General features: G+C 46.5%; 1 protein-coding gene across 6 annotated transcripts in view; it reads left to right on the forward strand.

Annotated features, from left to right (window-relative positions):
• Nucleotides 1-22,791, forward strand: part of TBC1D14 (TBC1 domain family member 14) — a 100,470-nt gene that overhangs the window by 55,720 nt on the left and 21,959 nt on the right. For 4 of the 6 annotated variants that reach the window (XM_068543476.1, XM_068543477.1, XM_068543479.1 and 1 more), the window contains 7 exons: nucleotides 10,375-10,493; nucleotides 12,046-12,128; nucleotides 13,416-13,533; nucleotides 15,639-15,745; nucleotides 19,210-19,290; nucleotides 20,374-20,468; nucleotides 22,705-22,776. In XM_068543476.1, coding sequence (XP_068399577.1) covers nucleotides 10,375-10,493; nucleotides 12,046-12,128; nucleotides 13,416-13,533; nucleotides 15,639-15,745; nucleotides 19,210-19,290; nucleotides 20,374-20,468; nucleotides 22,705-22,776 — 675 coding nt within the window. Of the gene's footprint in view, nucleotides 1-3,901; nucleotides 4,301-10,374; nucleotides 10,494-12,045; nucleotides 12,129-13,415; nucleotides 13,534-15,638; nucleotides 15,746-19,209; nucleotides 19,291-20,373; nucleotides 20,469-22,704; nucleotides 22,777-22,791 lie in introns of those variants that run through there. The other 2 variants (XM_068543481.1, XM_068543478.1) reach the window with 2 other exon arrangements.

A 22,791-nucleotide genomic window follows, 5' to 3' on the forward strand; every position in this document is an offset into this window, starting at 1 on the left:
ACCAGTCTCCCAGGTTGAAGTCGTTCCTTCAGTGACCTTTTGATCCTGTGAAACCCGGTCTAGCAAGGTTGGGTTTGTCAGCCTGTCTCTTAGGATGCTGCATCAAACAGCTCACCCAGTCTTACCTCCTTGATCTCAAAGGATAGAGACAACAATGTTGTAGGTTAATCAAATAAGCAAGTAAATCCAGTGTGCTGGTGGAGATACAGGAAGCCGGGGGATGAGCGCTGGTTAACTCAAAAACTTCAGGAGGAAGAATTCTTTTCAGGTGGATTAAGATAGAAGTCACATCTAATGCCAGATTGAGATAGAGAAAAAGGCTCTGTTAACGTCTTATTTTTGCTTTAAGTTTCAAAATTTAGTAAAAGTCAACCTGTCATCACATGGTATAATAGTTAAACCTTTATGAACGGTACCCAGTTCCGAAATATGTGATAGAAACTGTTGGTAAAGTAACCTGCAGGTTACAGCCTGTCAAAGGAGATAAGCAGTGTGCTTTGGAAGCACATCTTAATGTGTATTTAACACATGCTTAATGCGTCTGTCTCATATTTAAATTTAGTGAGCCTGTGGGCCCCGGTTGGCTGATGTCTACAGTATGCGTGGCACTAGGTGTTGGTAGGAGGCGTGGAAGGGTTGAGAACCCATGCCTCTCTGTGAGAAAGATGCTAGCTCTCTTCCAGTTGCAGGAATTATTTCTGGAAAGTCACCAGTAACTCCTCAGGCCGGGTCAGCTGCCTCCTGGGGCTCCTGGAGCCCTCAGATTTCTCTCAGTCATAGGACCGAGCACCCGTATAGTGTGGTAATTGTCTGTTTGCTGGTCTGTGAGGGACTCGAGGGCAGGGACCTTGTTCTTCTTTATTCTTAAGGCCAAGCACCAGAAGTGCTTATTGGACGGGTGCAATGAAGAATGGAACAGTGATGCTGAGTGTCTCCTCTGTGCCGTGTACTTTGTTAGCAATCGGCGGGGAGAAGACTACAGCAAGGCCCCGCCCTCAGAGGCTTCACAGTCTCTTGAGGGAAATAAATATTAATCAGAGAGTCATGTAATTACAAGTTGTGATTAAGTGCTATGAGAAAACAGAACCTGATGCTAGGAGAGAGAGGAACCAGGGCCTTGCTGTAGTTTACATGCGAGGGCAGGAAGTGTTTCTGTGGGGATGTGTATTTAAGATGAGATCTGAAGGACTGGTCATCAGCCTTCTTACTGGTTTATTCCCCTTGTGAAGAAAAATTTCAAACCTGGAGAAGGGTTCAAGGAATAATTTAATGATGAACAGCGATATATGCTCCACTTAGATTGAACAGTTGTTGACATTTTGCCATATTCATTTATTGTGCCTCTTTCTAGTTTTAAAAAATGGAATCATTTGAAAGTAAGTTGCAGATATCATGACATCTTATCCATAAATACATCAGCATTCATTCAGCTCTCTACACAACCATGAAGGTGTTATCAGGCTTAAGAAAATTATCAGTTAATTTCCATAATAGCATCTGACCATGACCATGTTCAGACAATGTTTGTGACCAGATCACGTTCTGCTTTCTCTAGTTACGCCCAACTGTTCTTTATGAACCAGCCTCCAATCAGGTTTGTGTATTGCCTTTAGTTATTTGTCACTTTATTCCCTCAATAGAAAACAGTTACTCTACCATTCTTTCATGACATTTACCTTTTTTTTTTTTTTTGAATGATCATGGGTTAAAGGTTCATTTAACACATTGAGGAGATGCATTAAATGAATCAGTTAAATGAACCAGTAAGATGGTAAAATTGATTCCAAAGGCATTTGAGGAACTAGGTATTTATAGACATACAACCAAAAAACTTAGAATAAGATTGCTACATTAGATTTAAGAAAACATCATCTTCAGAGTTATCTATTCTATTGGACATAAATCCACAAGTTAATATGTCACTTCACAGTGTCTGGGCTCTAATAGAGTAGTAAGTAGCACAGGCACATTCTCCTAGAGAATTAAATAAACCTCAGGCAGGCATATTAAAAACGCCCAGGTATAAATGGAAAAGGCACCTCTCCCCCATGCTTTTGTCTTATTTCCAAATTTTGAATAATTTTTTTTTTAAACAAGGCTTTCCCTAATCATTCCAGCCAGAATCAGCCTCTCCAGTTTTATCCTCCTATTACTTTTTAAAAATGGCTTTATTGTGGTATAATTATTGTACCATAAAATTCACTCATTGTACATGTTCATGACTTTTAATAAACTTATGCAGCTATGCAACTGTCACTGCAATCTGGTTTTAGAATATTTTCACCCCTCGACAAAGTCCCCTCATGCCTGTCTGCAGTGGATCTCCACTTCCGCCTCCAGCTCCAAGCAAACGTTAATTTGCTTTCTCCCTAGAGAAAGAGATTTCACATAAATGGAATCATGCACATTACCTCTTGTCTGGCATCTTTTCACTCAGCACAGTGTCCCTGAGGCTCACCCGTGTGGTGTCCATGTGGTGTCCATGTGGTAGCGTGTATCAGTGCCCTTTTCATTGTTGTGTCAGTGCTGTTTATCCATTCCTCACTTAATGGGTTTTTGGAATTTTTTTTGGTGTTGGGCTCTTATGAATAATGCTGCTGTGAACATTTGCATGCAAGTCTTTTTGTGGATGTATTTTTTATTTCTCTTGGGTAGGTTCCTAGGAGTGTGGTAGGTGTATATTGAACTATGTAAGAAACTGCCAGATTGTTTTCGAAAATGGCTGCAAGTACCAGTGACTTATGAAAATTCCAGATTCTCCACATTCTCGCCATCACTTGTCATTGTCTGTCTTCTCGATTATAGCTTGATGGACATTGTAGGCTCCTTCTGAGTGAAGAAGTTTCTGGTGGCAACTTGGTAATGCTATTATCTAGAAAATCAGCTGGGGAAAGTGTGGTACCATGGTCTGGGGACTTGTGAGTTTCCTTCCGGAAGAAGAGTCTGTGTTGTCTCAAACCCAGTTTGTTCAGCACTTGGACACTGGACCCATGGGCTGACCAGAAATAATTTTGACCTTATGCAGATTTTAAAGACTTAAAACATTGAGGTATGATCTGCAAACAGTGGAATGCTGTCATCCGAAGTGTACTATTCAGTTAGTTTTGATGAATGCTTATCAAGATAATACTTCCGGGCTTCGCTGGTGGCGCAGTGGTTAAGAATCCAGCTGCCAATGCAGGGGACACGGGTTCAAGCCCTGCTCCGGGAAGATCCCACATGCTGCAGAGCAGCTAAGCCCGTGCGCCACAACTACAGAGCCTGTGCTCTAGAGCCTGCAAGCCACAACTACTGAGCCTGTGCTCTAGAGCCCGTGAGCCACAACTACTGAGCCTGCATGCCACAACTACTGAAGCCCACGCGCCTAGAGCCCGTGCTCCGCAACAAGAGAAGCCACCGCAATGAGAAGCCCGCACACCACAACAGAGAGTAGCTTCTGCTTGCCACAAGTAGAGAAAGCCCACATGCAGCAACGAAGACCCAATGCAGCCAAAAATAAATAAATAAAATAAATAAATTAAAAAAAAAAAACTTCTGTCACCCCCCTGGGGGTACGTTCTGCCCCTTCCCAGTCAATCCCCAGAAGCAATCACTAGTCAGATTTCCATCATTATGTGTTTCTGTGTGCACCCTGACGCTTTGATTGCACTGATCTTACTGTGGAAAACATTTGAACCGCAGTAGAGTATACAGAAGAGAATAAAATGGCTCATAATCACTCCACTACCCAGAGGTTACTAGTGTTACTGTTTTTATGTAGTTCCTTCTGGTAATGTACATGTGTCATTTTAAAAAAATCTGACAAAGCGGAGCTTTGGCGAATGTTTGGCGTGTCACCGCTTCCTTTCTGGAGTGTACGTTTTCCAGCGTGGTATGTGTGTGCTGAGGACGCAGCCTAACTCGCTGAGCGCGAGCATTTAGGCCCGGTTTGTATCGCGGGCGGACATCCCGCGTCTGGACTCCCCGCCTGCGTGGGCACGTCCGGTGTCTGGAGGGCGCCGCGCGACCTTCCCTACCTGGGCGGCCAGAGGAGGGACCCCCGCGGGACTTGGGGGGCCCGGGTCCTCCCCCAGCCCCGCCCGGCGCCCAGGGTCCCGGCGAGCCAGGCCTGACGCACCGAAACCGAGCCGCGGATCGGCTGCGCGGCATCTGCGCGCGATTGAGCGGCCTGCCGCCCCCGCCCGGCCGCCGGAGCCGCCGCCCGAGGTCCCGCCGCGGAGCCCTGGTTGCTCGCTCGTTCGCCCGCTCGCTCGGGCATGGAGCCGCCGGCCGCGCGCCTCTGAGCCCCGCGGCGTTCATGGTGAGTGGGGCCGGGGCCCCGCCCGCGCCCCTCCGGGGGTCTGTCCGCCCGTCACCGGCCGGAGGCCCCAGCGTGGGTGCGCCCGTGTGCATGTGTGTGTGTTACACGCATCTGTTCCAGCGAGCTGAAGCTTGCATGTGGCCGCGGTGATGCGCCTTCCTCCCCCCCTGCCATTCTTTGTCTGTGATTCCATGTAATTTCCTCACAGGGTTGAGTTTTAATGGGTACAGTGGGGGACTGTAAGAGAGAGAGCCAGCGCGTCCTAATTCTTACCACCCAGAGGGGGATCGCACCCTGTGTTCAGACTGAGGTCAGTCCAGGCCAGGCACCCCTCTTAGAGGCCTGAATGGCATTCATTGCCCGTGATCCTGGGGGCAAGAAGCCTTTGTACGGAGCTCAGGCTGTACCCCGTTTGCTCCGGGTCCGAGTAAGGTGGTCAGATCACAACAGTAACCAAGCTTGTTAAAACCCGCAGTTCAGTTTTAACACATTTCATTCACCAGTCCACAGATGAACTTGTGTGTTCTACATGTTTTGTAAGTAACATGACAATTAGAAAGGCCTCCTGAGTTGCTGTCCCAAATGCCAACATTTCTGGTAACCTAGAGGATGCTTTCTGGGAAAAAGACTGTGGTAAGGAGATAAAAGAGTTGAAGTATGAGGAGCCCTTCAGAGGATTCCGGAGGGTCCTTCTTACTGTGAGGTCAGCCTCATTGGTCACCAGGACTGTCGTTTTGGGAGTCCCAGCATTTGTAAGACCTGTTCAGGCCACTCTTACCCACTAAAAATGGCAAAATAGAACAGATCTCATCCCAGATTGTGAGACAACACCCCTCTCGCCCCAAAAATGGCTTGTTATAAATGGCAGAGTGTGAAGCCAGCTGCAGTGTTGTGGGCTCTGTACTTTCACCTACTCTTCACCACAACCTTATTAAGCACCGCTCTTGGCGGGAAATGTTGTGAAAAATAATTTTGTAGCAAAATAATGACAGTAATACTCCCTGTCATTTTTGGGCACCTGCTATGGCCATGTGTCTTACGTTAATTCATTCTCATTTAATAGATGGGGAAGCAGGCTTGGAGGAGTGAAGGGACATGCCCAAGGTCACGCTGCTGGTGGTGATGATCTGGAGGTGATGGTTCAGACCCAGGCCTGCCGCCAGCTCCCAGTGCTTCCCCCGCAGGGTCCTCAGCCGGTGCCCCCATGGTTGCTGTGCTGTCTGTCCCTCGTGTTGGTTCGCGTCAGTCTGTTAATAGGTGCCACGTGGTGACCTGCTGTGCTTTATTCCAGACATACCTCTAAAACCCCCTGGTTATTTTAAAAGGCTAATCTTGATGCTGTAACCAGTTGAGTCCAAGGCTTAAGCACAGGTTTTAACTGAGGACCCTCTCTCCTTGTAGCTAACATAGATTTCCAGGAAGGCAGGGGGCTTCTGTTACCACATTTGGGCGTAATTGGCTGTCTTTTACAGCACTCTTCCAGTTCTGTAAGTAGCAGTGACACCCCTCTTGTCATCCTACCAGGAATACTTTCTTTTCACCGTTTGAGAATCTTGATCTTTTCCTCTTACACAAATGTCTGTTGAGGTAGACTTTTTTTTCTTTTCTTCTTCAACTGGCAGATTATACACTTTATTTAGGAGTCTAATGCCCTGTCCTTATCTTCAGCACTGTTCAGATCATGCACATGATGTAGACCTTGCCATTGGATGTATCTAATGGGCTCATCACACCTCACACTGTTTACTTTCTGGCTCTACACCCAGTCTAGCTCTTCCTTTCTCTCTCTCGCTTGGTCTCGGCTTGTCCCATCAGCTCTGGGTAGCTTGTTGTTGAGACCATGAAGTCTAGAACAGAACTTTGACTCGGCGTCATTCCCCACGTAAAGTGTTCATGCTCACCCACAGAGAAGCCTGTTCGCCGTCATCTCCTGGCTGCTGCTTGTGCTGTCGGGATGCCCCTCCTTCACGGCTTCCAGCCCGGCTCCCCCCTGTCCTTTGTCCACTGAGATGGCACCCGTTATGAGCTGTTTTCTTTGATTCTCTCCAGCCATAGGTGTCCTGTCCTTGGGGCTCCCACATTTTTTATCGTCTGCTCTGGTTTCATAGCCTCTGCTGGCATCGTACTGCCCCTGCTAGAGTGAGCCCTTCAAGGTGGGGTCTGCAGGTCTCCTAAAGTGCCAGGCCCTATGCGGCCCCTTCACAAATGAGCTCCTGGCCCCTGTGTGGAGTTGAGGCTCTGCTCAGCTGCCCTGGCTTACTGCTTTTTTCCTGAACCTTTGCTGCGTTATCAGACCACACCCCGCACTTAGCCCCCAGTTGGGTGCAGTAGGCTTTGTTTGCTGCTGTCTCTTTGGTGTCGGTCTTACCTTCCCAGCAGGACACAAGGCACACCACTCCGGGCGGGTACCGTGACCTCTTCTAAATTAGTGACTTGTAAACTTTTTATTCTGACACAACACCCCACCCCCATCCCCGGGTTAGAAAATTTAGGTTGAGGCTCAGTTCTCTCATGAAGGCATAGCTATAAGTAGGTATAGAACTGAAACAAACTGTCCTTACTATGTGCACTCTGTATTTTTGTATTGTTTGATTTAAAAAAATACTGTCGTGACCAGTTAAACTGATTTGCCATTAGAACTTTGCAGAACCCTGTTCTAAATTCCCTCTAGGGTGATGCAGGGTGTTGGAATCTGTAGCGGTTCCTTGAATGGATGGGTTATACTGATTAGCCTGCAGGACTTCTGATGAGCACAGCAATGAATGGCATTGTTACTTGGTTTAAACCAAGAGACTTCAACTTGATCCCATAAGGGCCCCAAGAGGAGAAGAAACTTTGGAACGATGAGTTGCACTGAGGCTGGGCCGACCCCACCATTTGCCTGGCACACGGAAAGGGCTCATACTCTATGGGCAGCCGTTGAATGTATGTCTCGTGATCTCATCACCACAGGAGTCTTCCCAGTTGCTACCGTTTTATAGCCGAGAGAGAAGCAAGATGATTCGCCCCAGATCAGAGCCAGGACTTAGAACTCAGTCTTTTCGCTTCCAAAGCCCCAGCTCTTGCCATATCACATGCTGACCTCAGCGTTGATAACTCACAGCTGAAAGTTGTTTGTCCTGAGAGCGAATCGTCCTCTTTCTTGTTCCTGAAGTTGGTTTGTCTGGCTTGGAAGATGAGCTTACTGTCGACCCCTCTAGGCAGCAGTGTGAGAACTACATTTGGAGTAGGGTCTGTTAACAATTTCCAAAGCCATTCGTATTCTGAAATGCCATTTAGAATTTTGAAAAGGCTTTCCCTGGGATTTCAAGTATGGACAGGCCAGGCCTCCTTTTTTTTTTTAATCATGCAGGGCTCTATGTGATTAAAACGTAAGTATTTGCCTTGCATCTGCACTTAATTCACTATTACAGGTTTGTGTCATAGTTGAAAGCTTTATTTAGACTGAATATAAATGATTAAACTGGATCATGCACTCTAGCGAGTGGCAGTCTGCGGTGAGCAGTGCGGGGGCAGAGCCGGGGTGCTTGGCTTCTGGTCCAGCTCCTCCAGCCCCAGCCCGGCCTCCACCTTATGGCAGCTCCTCTCTCGGGGTTGTGGGGAGCTGGTGTGAAGGGGAAGTTGAACCTATTCCGTGTGCGTAAAGCCCTTGGAAAGTGCTTGGCCTGTTGCGACTGTGCTGCTTGTTATCGCTTGTGATGGAGCCTCCGAGCTCTAACTGAAGAGACTGATTTTTTTAAAATCACAAGTCAAGGCATTTAATTAACTTTACAACGCGTCTTCATATCCGTGCTCTTTCCAGACTTTGCAGGGCTCCTTGATTGTTGTTTGGCCATAGAGCATTTTTTCTGCCTTATACAGTTTCAAGCCCGAGGAGAAAAAGGGACATGGCAGACAGCAGCCAGGGCCAGCCTTCGTGGAGCACTTCCTCTGCACCGAGAGGCTTGTGCTGACTGCTTCACAAGCCTCTCCCCACTCCTTAGACAGCCCTCTCTGCTAGGTGCTGTTTCCCTTTTTGCAGATGTGGAAATGAGGTGCAGGGATTCTAAGCTTTGCCGGTGGTCGCAGCTGGTTCCTGGTGGATCTGAATTTGCTCCCAGGCCTGTCTGGCCCCAAAGACCACACTTAACTCGAGTAGGACCCGGCCTTTTCCCTCCAGAACTGCACTCCTGTTTGTTGAGTATATCCACAGGAGAGGTTGGGCCTGCGCAGAGTGGCGGAGTGGGGAGTCCTACAGGCCCAGCTCCTTGCTGGCTATGGACTTGGGGGCAAGTCACTTCACTCTGAACCTCAGTGGCCCTACCTGTAAAATGCGGTGACACTCGCCATAGAGATCGTTATGGAGATAAAGTTAAACTATGTGTGTAAAGCACACAAAGCAAGTGGAAGTGGGCATCCACATGGCTGGGGCATCTGACTGCGGGGCTCAGCATCTTTGGCCTTGGCATATAGCTCCCTAGACCAGCATCAGCAAATAAGTAGCACCTTACGGGGCGTTCGCTAACAATTCTTGTTAATATGCAGCGTGCCTCAGGATCTTTCTCAGCACACAACTTTTGGTAGATTTCCTATAAAATACAAGATTTTACATTGGGTGCTACATAGGATACTCCTGATGACTGTTTAGTACCATGTTAAGTTGCAGCTGAGTGCTTGGCTCGTGGAGGTGCTCAGATGTTTGAATGGATGAAAAAGTGAGCCCATTTTCTCAGCTTTGGGTGAGTGGAGGTCGTTTTAGATTTTAATGGAACCATTTTACACTAGGGTAAACAATGTTAAGACATCTAACCTTGTACATCCAGACGTACAGAAACTGCCCCACCCACCTGCTTCTTGGTACACACCCTTCTCATAGCCTGTGGGTTTTGAGGAAATAATTTCTTCTTTTAACTTTTTAGAAGCCTCTATAGGCTTTTCTGGCTGAGAGAATAATTGCTTGCCAAGTAGTTTTACCAGTAACACCCCACTTGACAACTAGTGTTAATAAAATTCATTTAGCAATTCATCACTTTCCACTCCTGATACTGCTTCTATTGTATCTGGAGTGGTTATTTAAATCTTAGTTTAAACTACTCGGTTGTTTGTCCTGTCTTCCCAGTTAGGTTGCCTTCCCTTAAGGGAGGGTCCTGAGAGCCTTATCTATAATAGGCAACAAGAAAACACTGGTTTTTTATTTTTGCAGAGGGCTAAGGGTACACATGCACAGGCGCGCATACACACACACACAGTTTCAGAAACTGGGCTCTTGGGCACAAATTACTTGGCTCCTCCTGAGCTCTGCTGGTTGGGTGTTTGGAATGTGGGTCACCAGGTGTGACTGAGGCTTTGTGGTTGCAGCTCATAGGACGAATTAGTGACCCGGAAGTGTGGAGGCCGCTCGTAGATTTCCAGGGCATGGCACAATTATTCGTGTAACAGCTTGCAGTGATGGCTTCACACAAAGATGTTAAAGAATTTCTTTTTTTGACGTTCCTGCTTTAAGAAAATGAAACAGCTTTAATCATCTTTAAGCAAAAGATTTTTAATTTTTAAGCCCGTCCTCATTTCAGGAAAGGTTTGAAAGGCAAACAAAAATAGATAAAATGCGGTGGGGTAAAAGGAAATGCATTAGAAATTTAGGGTGGGAGTGGGAGATGAAGCCAGGGGTGGGGGTCAGATGAATGCTAGAATTGGCTATCACTCTGACTCTGAGCTTCCCTGTGGCCGCTGCAATAATCAGTTCAAATTTACGGTGTCCAGAAGACAGAATACACACCTCTTACCCAGAAGAAGCCTAGGAGACCCGAGTCGATGTTTGCCGGCCTTTAGAGGAGCAGCTGGGATGATGAGATCCTTAGTGACTTCCCTACCAGTATGGGAAACCCACAGTCCCCATAAAGTGATGGCCTGAACTGCAGAGCTGAACCCCTTTCATTGGCAGTTTTTCCTTCTAAAGAGCAAGAAATATTTTCAGTGCCTCATCCTCAAAATTGACTTAAAGGACTTCATAACAAAACACCTTTCTTACTTTGAAAAGGGCTTCGTAATATCAGAGTTGGCCGGGCCTGGAGTTATCCCTGGTTTCTTTGTCCTAGGAATATGAAGACAAGGCTGGACGACCTAGCAGGCCACCCTCTCCAAAGCAGAATGTGAGGAAGCATCTTGACTTTGAGCCTCTTTCCACCACCGCACTCATCCTGGAAGACAGACCAGCGTGAGTCTGAAGAAGAGTCTGTGGAGAGTTTGTTTTCAGGGATAAGTACATTTGCTAGTCACCTTTTCATTAGAAAAGGGGAAGAAAAATTAGCACGTCACTTACTAAAAATGCGGGGCCCCTCTTTATACCCTCTACTAATGTGTATTCTATATGATAGCATGACTAATTTGGAAAACTTTCATTTAACATAGAAGTTTTGATCAGGATTTTCCATTCAGGTGATATTTTACTTTAATTTAGCATTTCCAAATGCTTAAATAGCTGTTATTAATTATAGACTGGCTTGTAATGGTAAGAAACACCAGGAAGTATACTCTAAAGTGGGTGTTTTGGAGGCACCCCGGTATTGTAGAACAATTCCTGGACTAGCCTGCTGGTTCTTTGGGATCTACAGAAAACAGGCTGGGTGATCCCAGCAAGTTCCCTTCCCTTCTGGGCATCTGGTTTCCATCCATCTGATGAGGAGAGATGGGTTTTGATGACGGGCTTGTAGATCGTGTTTGGAGAACTTAGTAAGGGAAAGGGATTGCTCCATCGTACCAGGCCATAGCTTATCTCTATTTAAGCATCGAGTTTCCATAGAACACTGTATTTGAATAGAAAGATTCCACAGCTTTTAAAAAAAAGAGAGAGATTGTAAAACATTGGGCTAGAATCCCTAAGGTCCCTGCCAACCCTGACATTTAAAATTGGTGAAGTCTGCAGGAGAAATGTATCTTCTGATGTTAATTTTTGGTCCTTGGAAATTGTGGATGTGTGGGTAGATGGGGAGAGAAACCCTGAAATGGAGGATTCAAAAGGTAGGTAGAGATTATTGGTAAAAGCCGCCACACTGTGAGGATCAGTCCTTGTAATGCTGTCTAAAACATGAGCTGTGGGAAATCCTGCCCTGTTCTCCTGCAGCAAAAAAACTGTGATGTGCACAGACAGCCAGACATTGCCGCCCTCCCAGTTTTCAGGGGCCAGCATATTCACCACCACGTTTCTGAAAGAGAACATGCATTTTATTTTTTTAACCAGGATTCAAAGTTGTACACACGTTTAGTTGTTTAGAACTATTGTATGAATCTGTGTGTGTGTGTGTATAAATGAGATGAACCACATAGCTAGTATGAAACTTACACACTTAAAAAAACTGGCCAGGGAATATATTCATACACAGATGTATCAATAATATATGCCATTAGGGTACTCTACTTCAAGGGTAACTGTTGACAATTATTGTATTCGTGCAACGTGGTCAAATCAAAGTTTCTTTGGAGACTGGGGTGGAAAAAAAAACACCCAAAGATTAAGTGTTTATCTCTATTGGAGTTATGGTTAATTGCTATTTTCTTCTTTCTGCTAATCTTTAGACTTCAAGTTTTTAAAAATGAGCTTATTTTAATACTTTTGTAAAAAAATATTTTTAGTTTATGAAAGAGCTGCGTCTTTACCATCTAACAAATGTGGTTTTGGTCTTTGAGCTTTTCATTTTTTAGTAAATGATGCTTCAAGTTTCTCTTATTTACTATTTAAAATGGTGAAAAATCATTTATTTTCTATCAAGAAATCTCCCGGCAAAGCCAGCTGAAGAAGCTCAGAAACACAGGCAACAGTATGAAGAAATGGTGGTTCAGGCCAAAAAACGAGGTAATGGAATTCACATGTGTTTGGTTATGTAAGTCAGCACAAGATTTTGTGTCTTTATGGATATTTTCTCTTTACCTTTTGGAGCTGTAGAACCTGAACTTTGGTGAGTGCTTTATTTAATATTTTGAGATTTATAATTTTTCTTCGCAAATGTATGTTTCTACTAACTACTTATTCCTGGTTACTTTATTCAAGATAATAACACTTTGAATTTACACAAGGAAAGAGACTGTGTAGGATAAAAGTACTAGGCTGGAGAAAGCTTTAGCCATTGATGCTGGGGAGGCAGATCTCTTTCTGTCCGTGGGCTCAGTTTTCCTTATTTACAAGAAGGTGTGATGGGATTCGATAAAGTGCCTTGTGACACCTAAAAACCCTCTGATTCTTAGATGTTTAAAAAGTATGTATAATAAAACGTGGTCTGTCTGTACAATGGAATATTATTCAGCCTTAAAAAGGAATGAAATTCTGACACACACTTAACATGAAGCTTGAAGACATTATTCTAAGTGATATAAGCCAGACACAAAAGGACAAATGCCGTATTTTTCCACTTACATGAGGTATCTAGAATAGTCAGATTCATAGAGACAGAAAGTAGAATGGAGGTTGCCAGGGGCCGGGGAGCAGGGTGGGGTGTGTGTGTCGGGGGGTGGGAAGTTAGTGTTTCGTGGGGAGAGAGTTCCAGTTTGGGAAGATGAAAAAGTTCTGGAGATGGATGGTGGTGATGGTTGCGTAACAACGTGAATATGCTTCATGCCACTGGGTGTACGCTTAAAATGGTAAATTTTATGTTTTGTGTATTTTACTACAAAAAATACAAAAGAAGTATATATAAATGAAAATGCATGGCATTTCTCAGAGTTGCTGTTATGCTGTAAGAGTTATTCTTAAGCTGTGAGAAGTGAAGTTGCAGGTTCCATTGGAAAGGGTGAGAGGAGCACAGAGAGGCTTCTGGTGTCTGTTCCTGTTCGGTCTTTTGACTGGGGCTGTAATTTCATGGGTTTGTCTATTTTGTGATAATTTCGTTAGGTTCTTATTTGTATACTTTTCTGTGTATATGTTATACGGTATGTAACAAAAAAGCTTACTAAAAGATGGATAACGCCTAAGCTTTCTAAACTCCGTAAGGTGTGAAATGAGTCTTGGAAGGTCAGGTCTCAGTGCTCTACTTCATTGCCCTCTTCCTGGTGTTTTTGCAGCCTGGCTCTCTGAGAAAAGTCACCTAGCTTGAAATCAGTGGATATCAGTTAATAGATGTTTCCTTCTTTTAACTGTGATTTCTAGAGCTGAAAGAAGCCCAGAGGAGGAAAAAGCAGCTGGAAGAAAGATGCAGATTAGAAGAAAGTATTGGAAATGCTGTCCTCACTTGGAATAATGAGATTTTGCCTAACTGGGAAACAATGTAAGCTCTCTAGACTTTACATTTGTTTGCAGAATTCATGGGAAGCAGCTGTATTAATTGTAGCTCCTCTCACAGCCCCTGATGTAATTATCTGATAAGTTTAAGTTGCACAGTCTCCTTCCCCTGCCTTGGTTCAGCCCTTGTCGTTTCTCACCTGGTACTGTGACAGCTCCCCTCCCACCCCTTCCAGTTGTTTTCTGTTCAGCAGCCAGAGGGATCTTCTAAGGCACGAATCTGTGTCACTTCCATACTTTACATTTCAGTAACTTCCTGTGACTCTCAGTGTAAAATTGGAATTGCTCAGCTTAGCCGACAGGACCCTTCGTGGGACAGCACGTCCCTTTCCCTGTAGCCTCACCTTTCATCTCTCCTTTGCTTGGACAGTGCCCTTTCCTTAGGGAGCCTCAGGGCCTTTGCATGTTCCATTCCCTCTGCATCGAGTGCTCTTGCCCTGTATCTCCTCATCCAGTTAACACTTTGTTCTTTAAAGCTCAGTCTTCCTTGAAGAAGCCTTTCCTGCCCTCGCCCTGGCTCCAGGTGCCTGTAGAGGGCCCCGCTGGGTACACTGCATCTGTCTGCTCAAGTTTCTGTTGTCCTGTCTGAGGAGGGGCGCTAGGTGTGCTTTGGTGACAGCCCCCAGTAGCCGGTATGCAGTAGAGTCCGGCACTGTTGTCTGCTTTGCGTCTGAGGGACGGCTGTAGGTCTTTCCTCCTGCGTGGTCAGATTGGTTAGGGGCTGGTGTCTGGACAGCAGTCCTGGAGCCACGCACAGAGGCTGGTGGCTCCTTTTGGGCCTCCCCCTATCAGCAGGAGCTGGGGGAGCTTGGACCCCAGTTTCCTTTTTTCTCTTCCAACCTGAACCGTGTGTCAGGTTGTTGGGGACTTGCTTCTGGCACTTACTTGGGTGTCACTCACTCCCACTATGGAGGTGGGGTCGGGGGGAGCGGAGATTGCCCTGTTGAGGCTCTGCACGGGGAACACAAGCTGTGCCCAGAGCCTGCTTTTCTGGGCAGTGTCTTTAATAGGCTGGACATGGTCAGGAAACACTTTTTCTCAAATGGGGCCCAGTAACAAGAGTTAAGGTCCTCAGAACCCTTGGACTGACTCCCTGTGTGGCTGCAGAACCCTGGCCCACCCTACATTGACTGATGCTTGATGTGGTCCGGACGCGTGCATTCATACAGGAACTGCCACTTAATGACCACCAGCTGGGTGCCGGGCGCCTTTCTGATTTGTCCCACTTAATCCTCACAGCAGCCCTTTGGGGTCAGGGGGAAGGTTCCATCATCTTGGTTTAGGGAGAATGATACTGAGTGAGAGAGGAGAAGGAGTTTGCTCCGGGTTCCCCAGGTGAGGGTGTTATGGGGCTGCAGCCCTGGTTTCTGCAGCGTCAGCCCGTGCTCTCCCCTCGGTGCTGTGCCGAGGAGCACCATGTTGGGAATCTTTGGCACCTTTATGTTTGTCCCAGTCTGTTAGCAGTGTGTGTTCACTGTGACCAGCAGACCTCAACGACTCTGCAGTTCCGAATGTTCTGAGTTAGCAGAGCCGTCCTGCCGTTAGAGTTGCCTTGCCTGAGTGCTTCTTCACCTGTGTGCGTGCAGCTGTGCAGAGGCTGGCGGCTGTGCTCTCGGACTCCCTTCACGAGGCCCCTTGGGGTCTGCCCTCCATCGGCAGCTCTGCGGCAGTGCCTTCTGGCTCCCCACACCGTGCCCAGCCGCTTGCCGTTCCTGGAGCAGGCCAGGTTATTTCTTGTTGCTGTGCTTTCTGCTCAGAAAGTCCTTCCCACCGTTCCTCTGCTTCGACTGCGACTGGTCACTGAGAATTTGGCGCCAGAATAGTGCTCTGGGCTCCTCTGGTTTGTGGCGCCCATCTCTGCGTGTGTAGTGCCTGTGGCACACCTGGCACAGCAGTAGCCCAGTGGAAGGTAGTCGTCGACCTCCTGGTCTGTCTGTTTGGAACGGCGGACTGTAAGCTCCCTGAGGCCAGGGGCTGTGACATAATGACTGTGCCTCCCCCGCTTTTGTGGTTTGGGGTTAAGCACGTGGGCAGACAAATATTTCGTCCCTGAGAACAAACTCATAAACTCATGCTTCCGTTTTTGTCCAGGTGGTGCTCTAGAAAAGTTCGAGATTTATGGTGGCAGGGAATCCCTCCCAGTGTGAGAGGCAAAGTCTGGAGCTTAGCCATTGGCAACGAGTTAAACATCACCCACGGTGAGTGGCTTGCATGATCCTAGGCCTGGGGAATCCACCCCTGGGTCCTGTGGCTTCTCCTGTCCCATTTGCCCCGTTAGGAAGAAAGGCAGCCATCGCCACGCCGCTGTGTCCTCGGAGAGGCCAGGTGAGTGTGTCTTCCAGGAGCGGAGCCAGTGGGGAGCCGGGGCTCACTCCTGGGTGCTGCAGTTATCTGGTGTCAGTTCAGAGCAGACGCCGCCTTCTTCCTCATAGCTGTCATCTTCCCTGAGTACACGGGGGAGCGCACATGGGGCTCAAAGCTGTAGTGGGCTGAGCCATGTTCGGATCTCTCTCAGAGTCCTGCAGAAAGCGAGCCTTGATGGGGACGTGAAAGTGGAAGGGAGGGATGTTTCTTTCTGTGGAAGTGCTGTATCTGGGGTACTTTTGGTTTTATCTGACATTTTTTTTCCCCCAGGCATCTTATATGTCAGCACCTTAGAAGGGGACAGCATACTGTGCTAGGACTGGGTCCTTGAGGGTCTAGTAGCTTGAGTCCAGAGGGAGGTGAGCTCTGTACCCTCCTTTCTTAGGGCTGTTTGTCCCGCCACACGCACTCATAACAATTTGGGTGTGCTTCTCCTCCACCAGTGTGTTCACTGGTTCACTCCCCTCTCTGCCCAGCGCTCTGCAGGCTGTGACCCAGAGTGAAACCGACGCTAGGAGCTCATAGACTTACAATTAAGTGCTGAAGAAATGGTAATCCTTCCTTTTTCCCTTTTCCTCCCTGTCTGCAGTCTAAGCTGCTCAGGACAAGAACTCCTTCCTTGTCTTCTTTGTATTAGTGCCCAGCTGTGGAGTTGGTGGTGGCAGTTTTTACCCTGTTCAAGGCCCTTGAGTTTAAAATAGATTGATTTGTATCTTCTCTGTGTGGCTCGGGTTCGTGTCGTTACTGTAATTTTTATTTTGTCAGGTGTTGATCTCATCACGTGCGATGGTAGCCTTGGCCGGCAGTGTGCTCCATCTTGAGTAATGACAGCTGGTTGGGTGAATGGTGACTGGTTTCCTTTCATTGTGATCTCCTCAAAGTTCCATTTTTTTGGCTAGTCCATACCTGCCCAAAACTTAACATCTGTGCGTGAGAAGATGTATAGCATTTAACTTGTGGAAATGGTTTTTCAGCAGCTTCCCTGGAAGTAGATGTCTGGAGAAATGGATGACCATTTATCTCAGTCCCTGTTCTTGAAAATTTCTAAACTGTACCAACAGCTCTACACCAGTTGGATGTAATGCAGAGTACTCTGTGTGTGTGTCTTTAATTTTTGGTTCTCACTGTTGGCTGCACTGATTTTATTTAAATTAAAATCCTTCATAGACCATATCATAGTATATCAGGCTAAATGGCTAATTAATCAGTCACATGCCTTGAAAGTTTGTCTAAATTTTGATATTGGCTCGTTTTATTTAAACTGTGTCTTTCTTGTATAATTAGCTGCCTAATGTCAGTTGCCCACCTAGAATTGATGCTCAGGAAGCTGGGGCGTCACCTGTCATGCTTTCCTTTCTGTCACCCGAGCCCAGCACAGCTCTCTGTGCAATCAGGACCTCAGGAAGTATTTGCTGAATGAATGAATGAGTGAATGAGTGCCACCTTCTTGGGTCCTTCTTAACCTCAGTTTTGCTGCATATTCAAGCCAGTGTGACAACACAGATGATCTTGAAGTCTGCTGTTGAGGCCTGGCATCGGATTAGGTTCTTTACTCACGTCTTAGTTAACATTGGCAGCGGTCTGAGGGGCAGGTATTGTTGACCTTATTTCCCTACTGAGAAAGTCAGCCACTGGCTGACTCTGAAGCCTGTGTTGCGATTTGGGAAGCCCCAGGGTTTTGCTCTTTCTGTGGCTGTGCAGTTGGAAACTCGCTGAAAGTCAACCTAGTCGTACTGTTAAACTTCACTCTTTGGGAAGTCAGCCTTGTACTTTGAAGCTTCGTCTGGAAAGAAGGTGTGTTCACTGTTCTAACTCCCTCTTCCCACACAGACACACGCCAGTAAAACCGTGGGGGTGTTTTAAAAACTGACACTTTGACCCATTTTACCCTGAGGCTGCCAGCATCTGTGCTCTAACCGTCAAGTACCTCATTTGGAAAGTTGTTCCCAGTAGTCAGGGGCCACACAGTTGTTTCCTCCACCTCCTGCCAAAATGAGCAAAGCTAAGCCCACCTCCTGGAAACTGAGCGTGGGCAGAAGTTCCCCAGACCCTCTAGCCTGCAGCTCAGCACACCTCCAGATTTGTTCCATAAGCATTTGAGTTAAGATGCATGCAGTCCTTCCAGGTGATGATGTAGTATGAAGTTATATCTCATAATTGTACGGCCCTTGCAGACTAGTGTAGATTGTAAATCAGATCCTTCACAAGGTTAGAAGAAGGTCGTTAATCAAAATTTAGCTTGTTGAAACACAACAGTGTTACTAGAATTTGACTTGTATTTAAAAAAATAGCATATACTGTCCGGAAGGCAGATGTGCTCTTCTTTATTTTCCAGAAGTATTGATGGAAAAAATGAAGTGGTAGAAATTCTCTGGGTAGCTGCAATTAAAGTCTTAGTGATTGACTAGTGGTCGTTCGTGATCCAGGGCAACCGGTGGCTGGGAAGCATCGGAGCCGGAGGAGCGGGAAGCGCCCAGCCGGATGGGTGGGCCCGCAGAGGCCTGGGAGGCCTCTCTCTGTGGGTTCAGTCTTTCAGGAGGAGTGGCGCATGGCTATACCCCTGGAGGTCTGGGTATAAAAGTGAGATTTGTGAGCGTGAGTTATTTCACTACTGCCAAACTACCCAAAGAGAAGAAGTATTGAAAAAATAAGTTCTGAACATGGAGGAGATTTGGAAGCTGTCTTGTGAGAGACCTGTCTTGATAACGTCTCTGCCACCAAGAATCCTTATTTTTTGAAACTTCTGCCTGTGTTGCTTGCACCCCTATCCCACTTTCAGGCAGCAAGTTCAGGAAGACTGGGCCAGGGGGTAGCGGTTCCATCTTGTCTTTATTTGAAACCAGATTTTCTGCTTGTTCTGGGTCTTCTGCTTGTTTCTCCCTTTCTTCATCAGTCAGAGATTCATTGATTATTTTGATCTGTGTCAATCCCAGAGCTATTTGCTCTGGATACAGACATGAATGAGAGACCCTCATGGTCTTACCCCAAGGAGCTCACAGTCTAGTAAGGCGATAGACTCACAAACACATCAAAACAATATAGCTTTATGGGTGGGTTGTGTAACAGAGTGAATACCAGGCATGGAGGCATTTTATGTATTTCTTTGTATATAGTGATGTCTGTAGACAATAGAACAGAAGTACCTTCTGGCCAAGTTGGGGGGATCGTTTTAGTAGCTGTAATAAGCCTGTGGTGTGTAGTTGAACTGTAAATATTTGAACGAGGCAGCAGTGTCTTCTCTGGTGTTTCTGAGGAGACACGTGTGCACGTGACACTTACCCAAAGGCTTTTCTTCCAGAGCTCTTTGACATCTGTCTTGCCCGAGCCAAGGAGCGGTGGCGCTGCTTTAGCACGGGAGGCTCTGAAGTGGAGAATGAAGGTATACATGGCGCTAACCCCGGTGGGCTCCTTTGGTCAGTTACGCGTTATCATTATTTAGTACATAACAAGGAAGGTTTACTTAACTGAAGTAGTGGTTGGTGCAAATTTATAAAAGCTTCATGGGAAAGGGGATTTTTTTAATTTTTATTTTTTGGCCACACAGTGCAGCTTGCGGGATCTTAGTTCGCTGACCAGGGATTGAACCCTGGCCACAGCAGTGAAAGCGCCGAGTCCTAACCGCGGGACTGCCAGGGAATCCCCGAAAAGGGAGTTTTTAGAGCGAACAGGTTAAAGAAGAAAACTTTTATAAGAAAGATTATACGAGTTCCTTTGAGTTGTTAGTGCCCTAGCATGCTGGAGGGCTGGTCATGACCAATACCTTTTCCTTTATTCACTGCTCACGTGATGTACAGTAGCCAGGCACCCAGGATTGCTTGAGTGTTGGTTTATAGAGGAGCATCAGAGCTACTTCCTAAGAGACAAGAACACTGCCTATTTCCTAGATTATGCTTTTAGAATTTTCTATGACACACGAGAATGGTTATGATTACTTCTGTTGGTTAAGTAGTATCTTTTTTGCTGCTCTTTTTTAATATTGTCTATGTGGTATTGGAATTTAAAAAATATAAAGCAAGTTATTCGTAATTATTTGTTAGAAATAGTACACATGAGTGTTATACTGCAGTAACTCACACATATTCTACGTTCATACCAGTGATGTTCTGGATTAAATAATGATGCTTTTGGTGTTTTCTGTGCCTGGAATTCATTTGTGTCTGTTCCCTGACTTGCCCTTACTTCCACTGACAGTCGTTGATAAAAGGTAATTTCAAATTAGATTTTGATTTCAGACTCTAGAAAATGTCCGATGATGGGCTAACATTAGATGGTGCTCTGAGATTTTTACTCTTAAAGCAAGAAATCCTACAAACTGTTGATCCTGTTGGTTCAAGTTGTAATTAGGCCCATGTGCTTCTGAAGAACTTCCTTCCCTTGTTTCATTCTTGTAAAAGTTCTAAGCCTCACAGATATTCCACACGCTCACCTCTGAGAGGTGTGATGACTCTTGATCTTTTGACAGATGCTGGTTTTTCAGCAGCAGACAGAGAAGCCAGTCTGGAGCTTATTAAACTGGACATTTCCAGAACGTTCCCTAATCTCTGCATTTTCCAGCAAGTAGGTGGTGGCAGTGATTTGTTGCTCGAAGTATGTTTTGTCTAAAATTCACAGATGTCAAATTGCATGTATTTGTAATCAAGTGTGAAAAGTACTAGGGGTTTTTGTTGGGAGGGAGGGTCCTTTGTTAATACATTTAGACTTTTAAAAATAAGGGTAACTGATCCTTTCCAACAAATATTTAATATGACTTAGGAATACCCAATCTGATTCTGTCATGCCCCTGTTTCTAGCATCATGCCTTGTACACACTAGGTAACCAGTAAAGGATAGTGGAATAAATTACAACAGATCAGTTAGCGACCACCTAGAGTGAGCCAGGAGATGTAGAGTTTAGACACAGTTGGGCTTTTCAAAAGTGTGGCGTGTCCCAGGTACTCTCCTGGTAGTACATACGGCAGCCGGGAGAGGTCAGGGATGAGGCGTCAGGCATGCTGTCACTGAGGAAGTGGCTCTTGGGTTATGGTTGGACTAGGTTTGAATGACAGTCTGACCAGAGAATGGATGGGAGAGACATTCCAGGCAGAAGGAGGACCAGAATGGAAGCGTCAAACAGTTTATGGTTCAGGGAATCCCCAGTTCCTTTTGGGAGAGGGAACCTCGCTAAAGGAATGAACAGAGAGGATACAGCTCAATTCCGTGGACCCTACTTACTAACTGTTGGCTGCTCTATTTGAGGTAGGAACCAGCTGCAGGGCAGTCCCTGCTCTGGAGGAAAGGGAGTGTAAGGGCAGAGCTTTGAGACACACTTGGAGTGTAGCCAGGAAGGGCCGTCACAGAACTGGGACAGGACCTGAGAGGGTGCTTGCACCCTGTGGGCACCGAGGTCCAGCCTTTCCCAGACCCAGGCCCCAGAATGTTTTCCATGGAACATCTCTTGGGGATTCAGCATCACTGACTTTGAGAGTCACCGGGTGATTATCTTGGTGCCGAAAGACGTGTTCAGAAGAGGAGGAGGAGAGCTTTAGGGATCTCTTCCGGGTGAGGTTGGGGACAAATGGCTTTTCTCTTTGCTCTGGGTTCCTTCGGGTGTGTCTCTCTCAGTCTGTGGTTCCCAAAGTTCTAGATTTCATAAATGGGCAGTATTAAAAAAAACAAAGGGGGAGTGTGGGGAAACTATGAAATGTCCAAAACAAGTTAAGGACATTTAAAATAAGGAACTGCCATCTACTAGTACCATATTTTCATCAAACAAAGGACATTTAGCACCAAAGTTAGAGGGACATAGTCAGAACGGTGGTGGAAAATCTTTTAAGTTAAGAACATTTAGCTTTAAGGAAAGTTCAGTATAGTGCTTTTGCTTTTTTCTCATTTGGCCTTAGACCAGATTTCACTTGGTGACAGTCGACACTAGTCCTCAGGTGGACATTTGATGCTACCACAGGGTCCCTCCTTGTCCCCCCTTCTCTTACCCGCTTAGCCCTGGATGTCGTCTTTTTACCCTCCCATTGCTGTTTGCTTTTGTCCCTCTGTGATTCGGAAGTGCCTCTTCTTTTTACACGTCAGGATGGGATGGCTGGGCCATGGCACTCTTCGTGTAGCCACACGGTAGACGCGCACAGTGAGCACGTGATGTGGGCCGAGCCCGTCAGCCCAGTGTCTTCAGACACGTTAGCATCGGTGCGAGGCACCTCTGTGCTCAGTTAGCAAAAAGAAATTCCAACACTTAAATTTTTGGAAGAAGTTCCAGGAACAGATGGAAATTTTGGAGGGATGGGAGAGCTGGAGAATGCTTAGAATAAAAAGGTAGCTATTAGGACTTAAGAATTAGAGTGTATCTCCTGCACCTGCCATGCTGAAGAATACAAAAGAAACACAGACAGTGGCCGTTAGGGCAGAGGAGGCAGAAAGGGTGGTCAGGAGGGGGGCATGCTGGGGGGGCAGAGCGCCGGTGGGCACGCACCGGCTCTGAAGAGCCTGGGTACCTGGCCACCTGCTGAACTTGCCAGGGAACTACAGTTACACAGCAGCAGCCAAGCTGAGGGAGTAGATCTAGCTCAGTGCTCACACCTGGCCCACCCGCTCAGCGCAGCTTTGTAGGCGGAGCTACAGATGACCTGCTCAGCTGTGGGTTGGTAGGCGGTGTTTGTCCAGTCACGCGATACACGCCGAGCTGCTAAATAATGCTCGGCAACGAGTTCTGCTCGGAAACAGCAGGCGTGCCTGGTGGCGGCGACATCCATCACCCAAGCACTAACACGGCTGACGCGTGTCTCTGGTGTGTTGGTCCCTGTAGGGTGGTCCGTACCACGACATGTTGCACAGCATTTTGGGCGCTTACACTTGTTACCGACCGGATGTGGGTTATGTAAGTGAACTTTTC

The sequence above is a fragment of the Eschrichtius robustus genome, chromosome 4 (assembly GCF_028021215.1).
Source record: "Eschrichtius robustus isolate mEscRob2 chromosome 4, mEscRob2.pri, whole genome shotgun sequence".
Lineage (NCBI taxonomy): Eukaryota > Metazoa > Chordata > Mammalia > Artiodactyla > Eschrichtiidae > Eschrichtius > Eschrichtius robustus.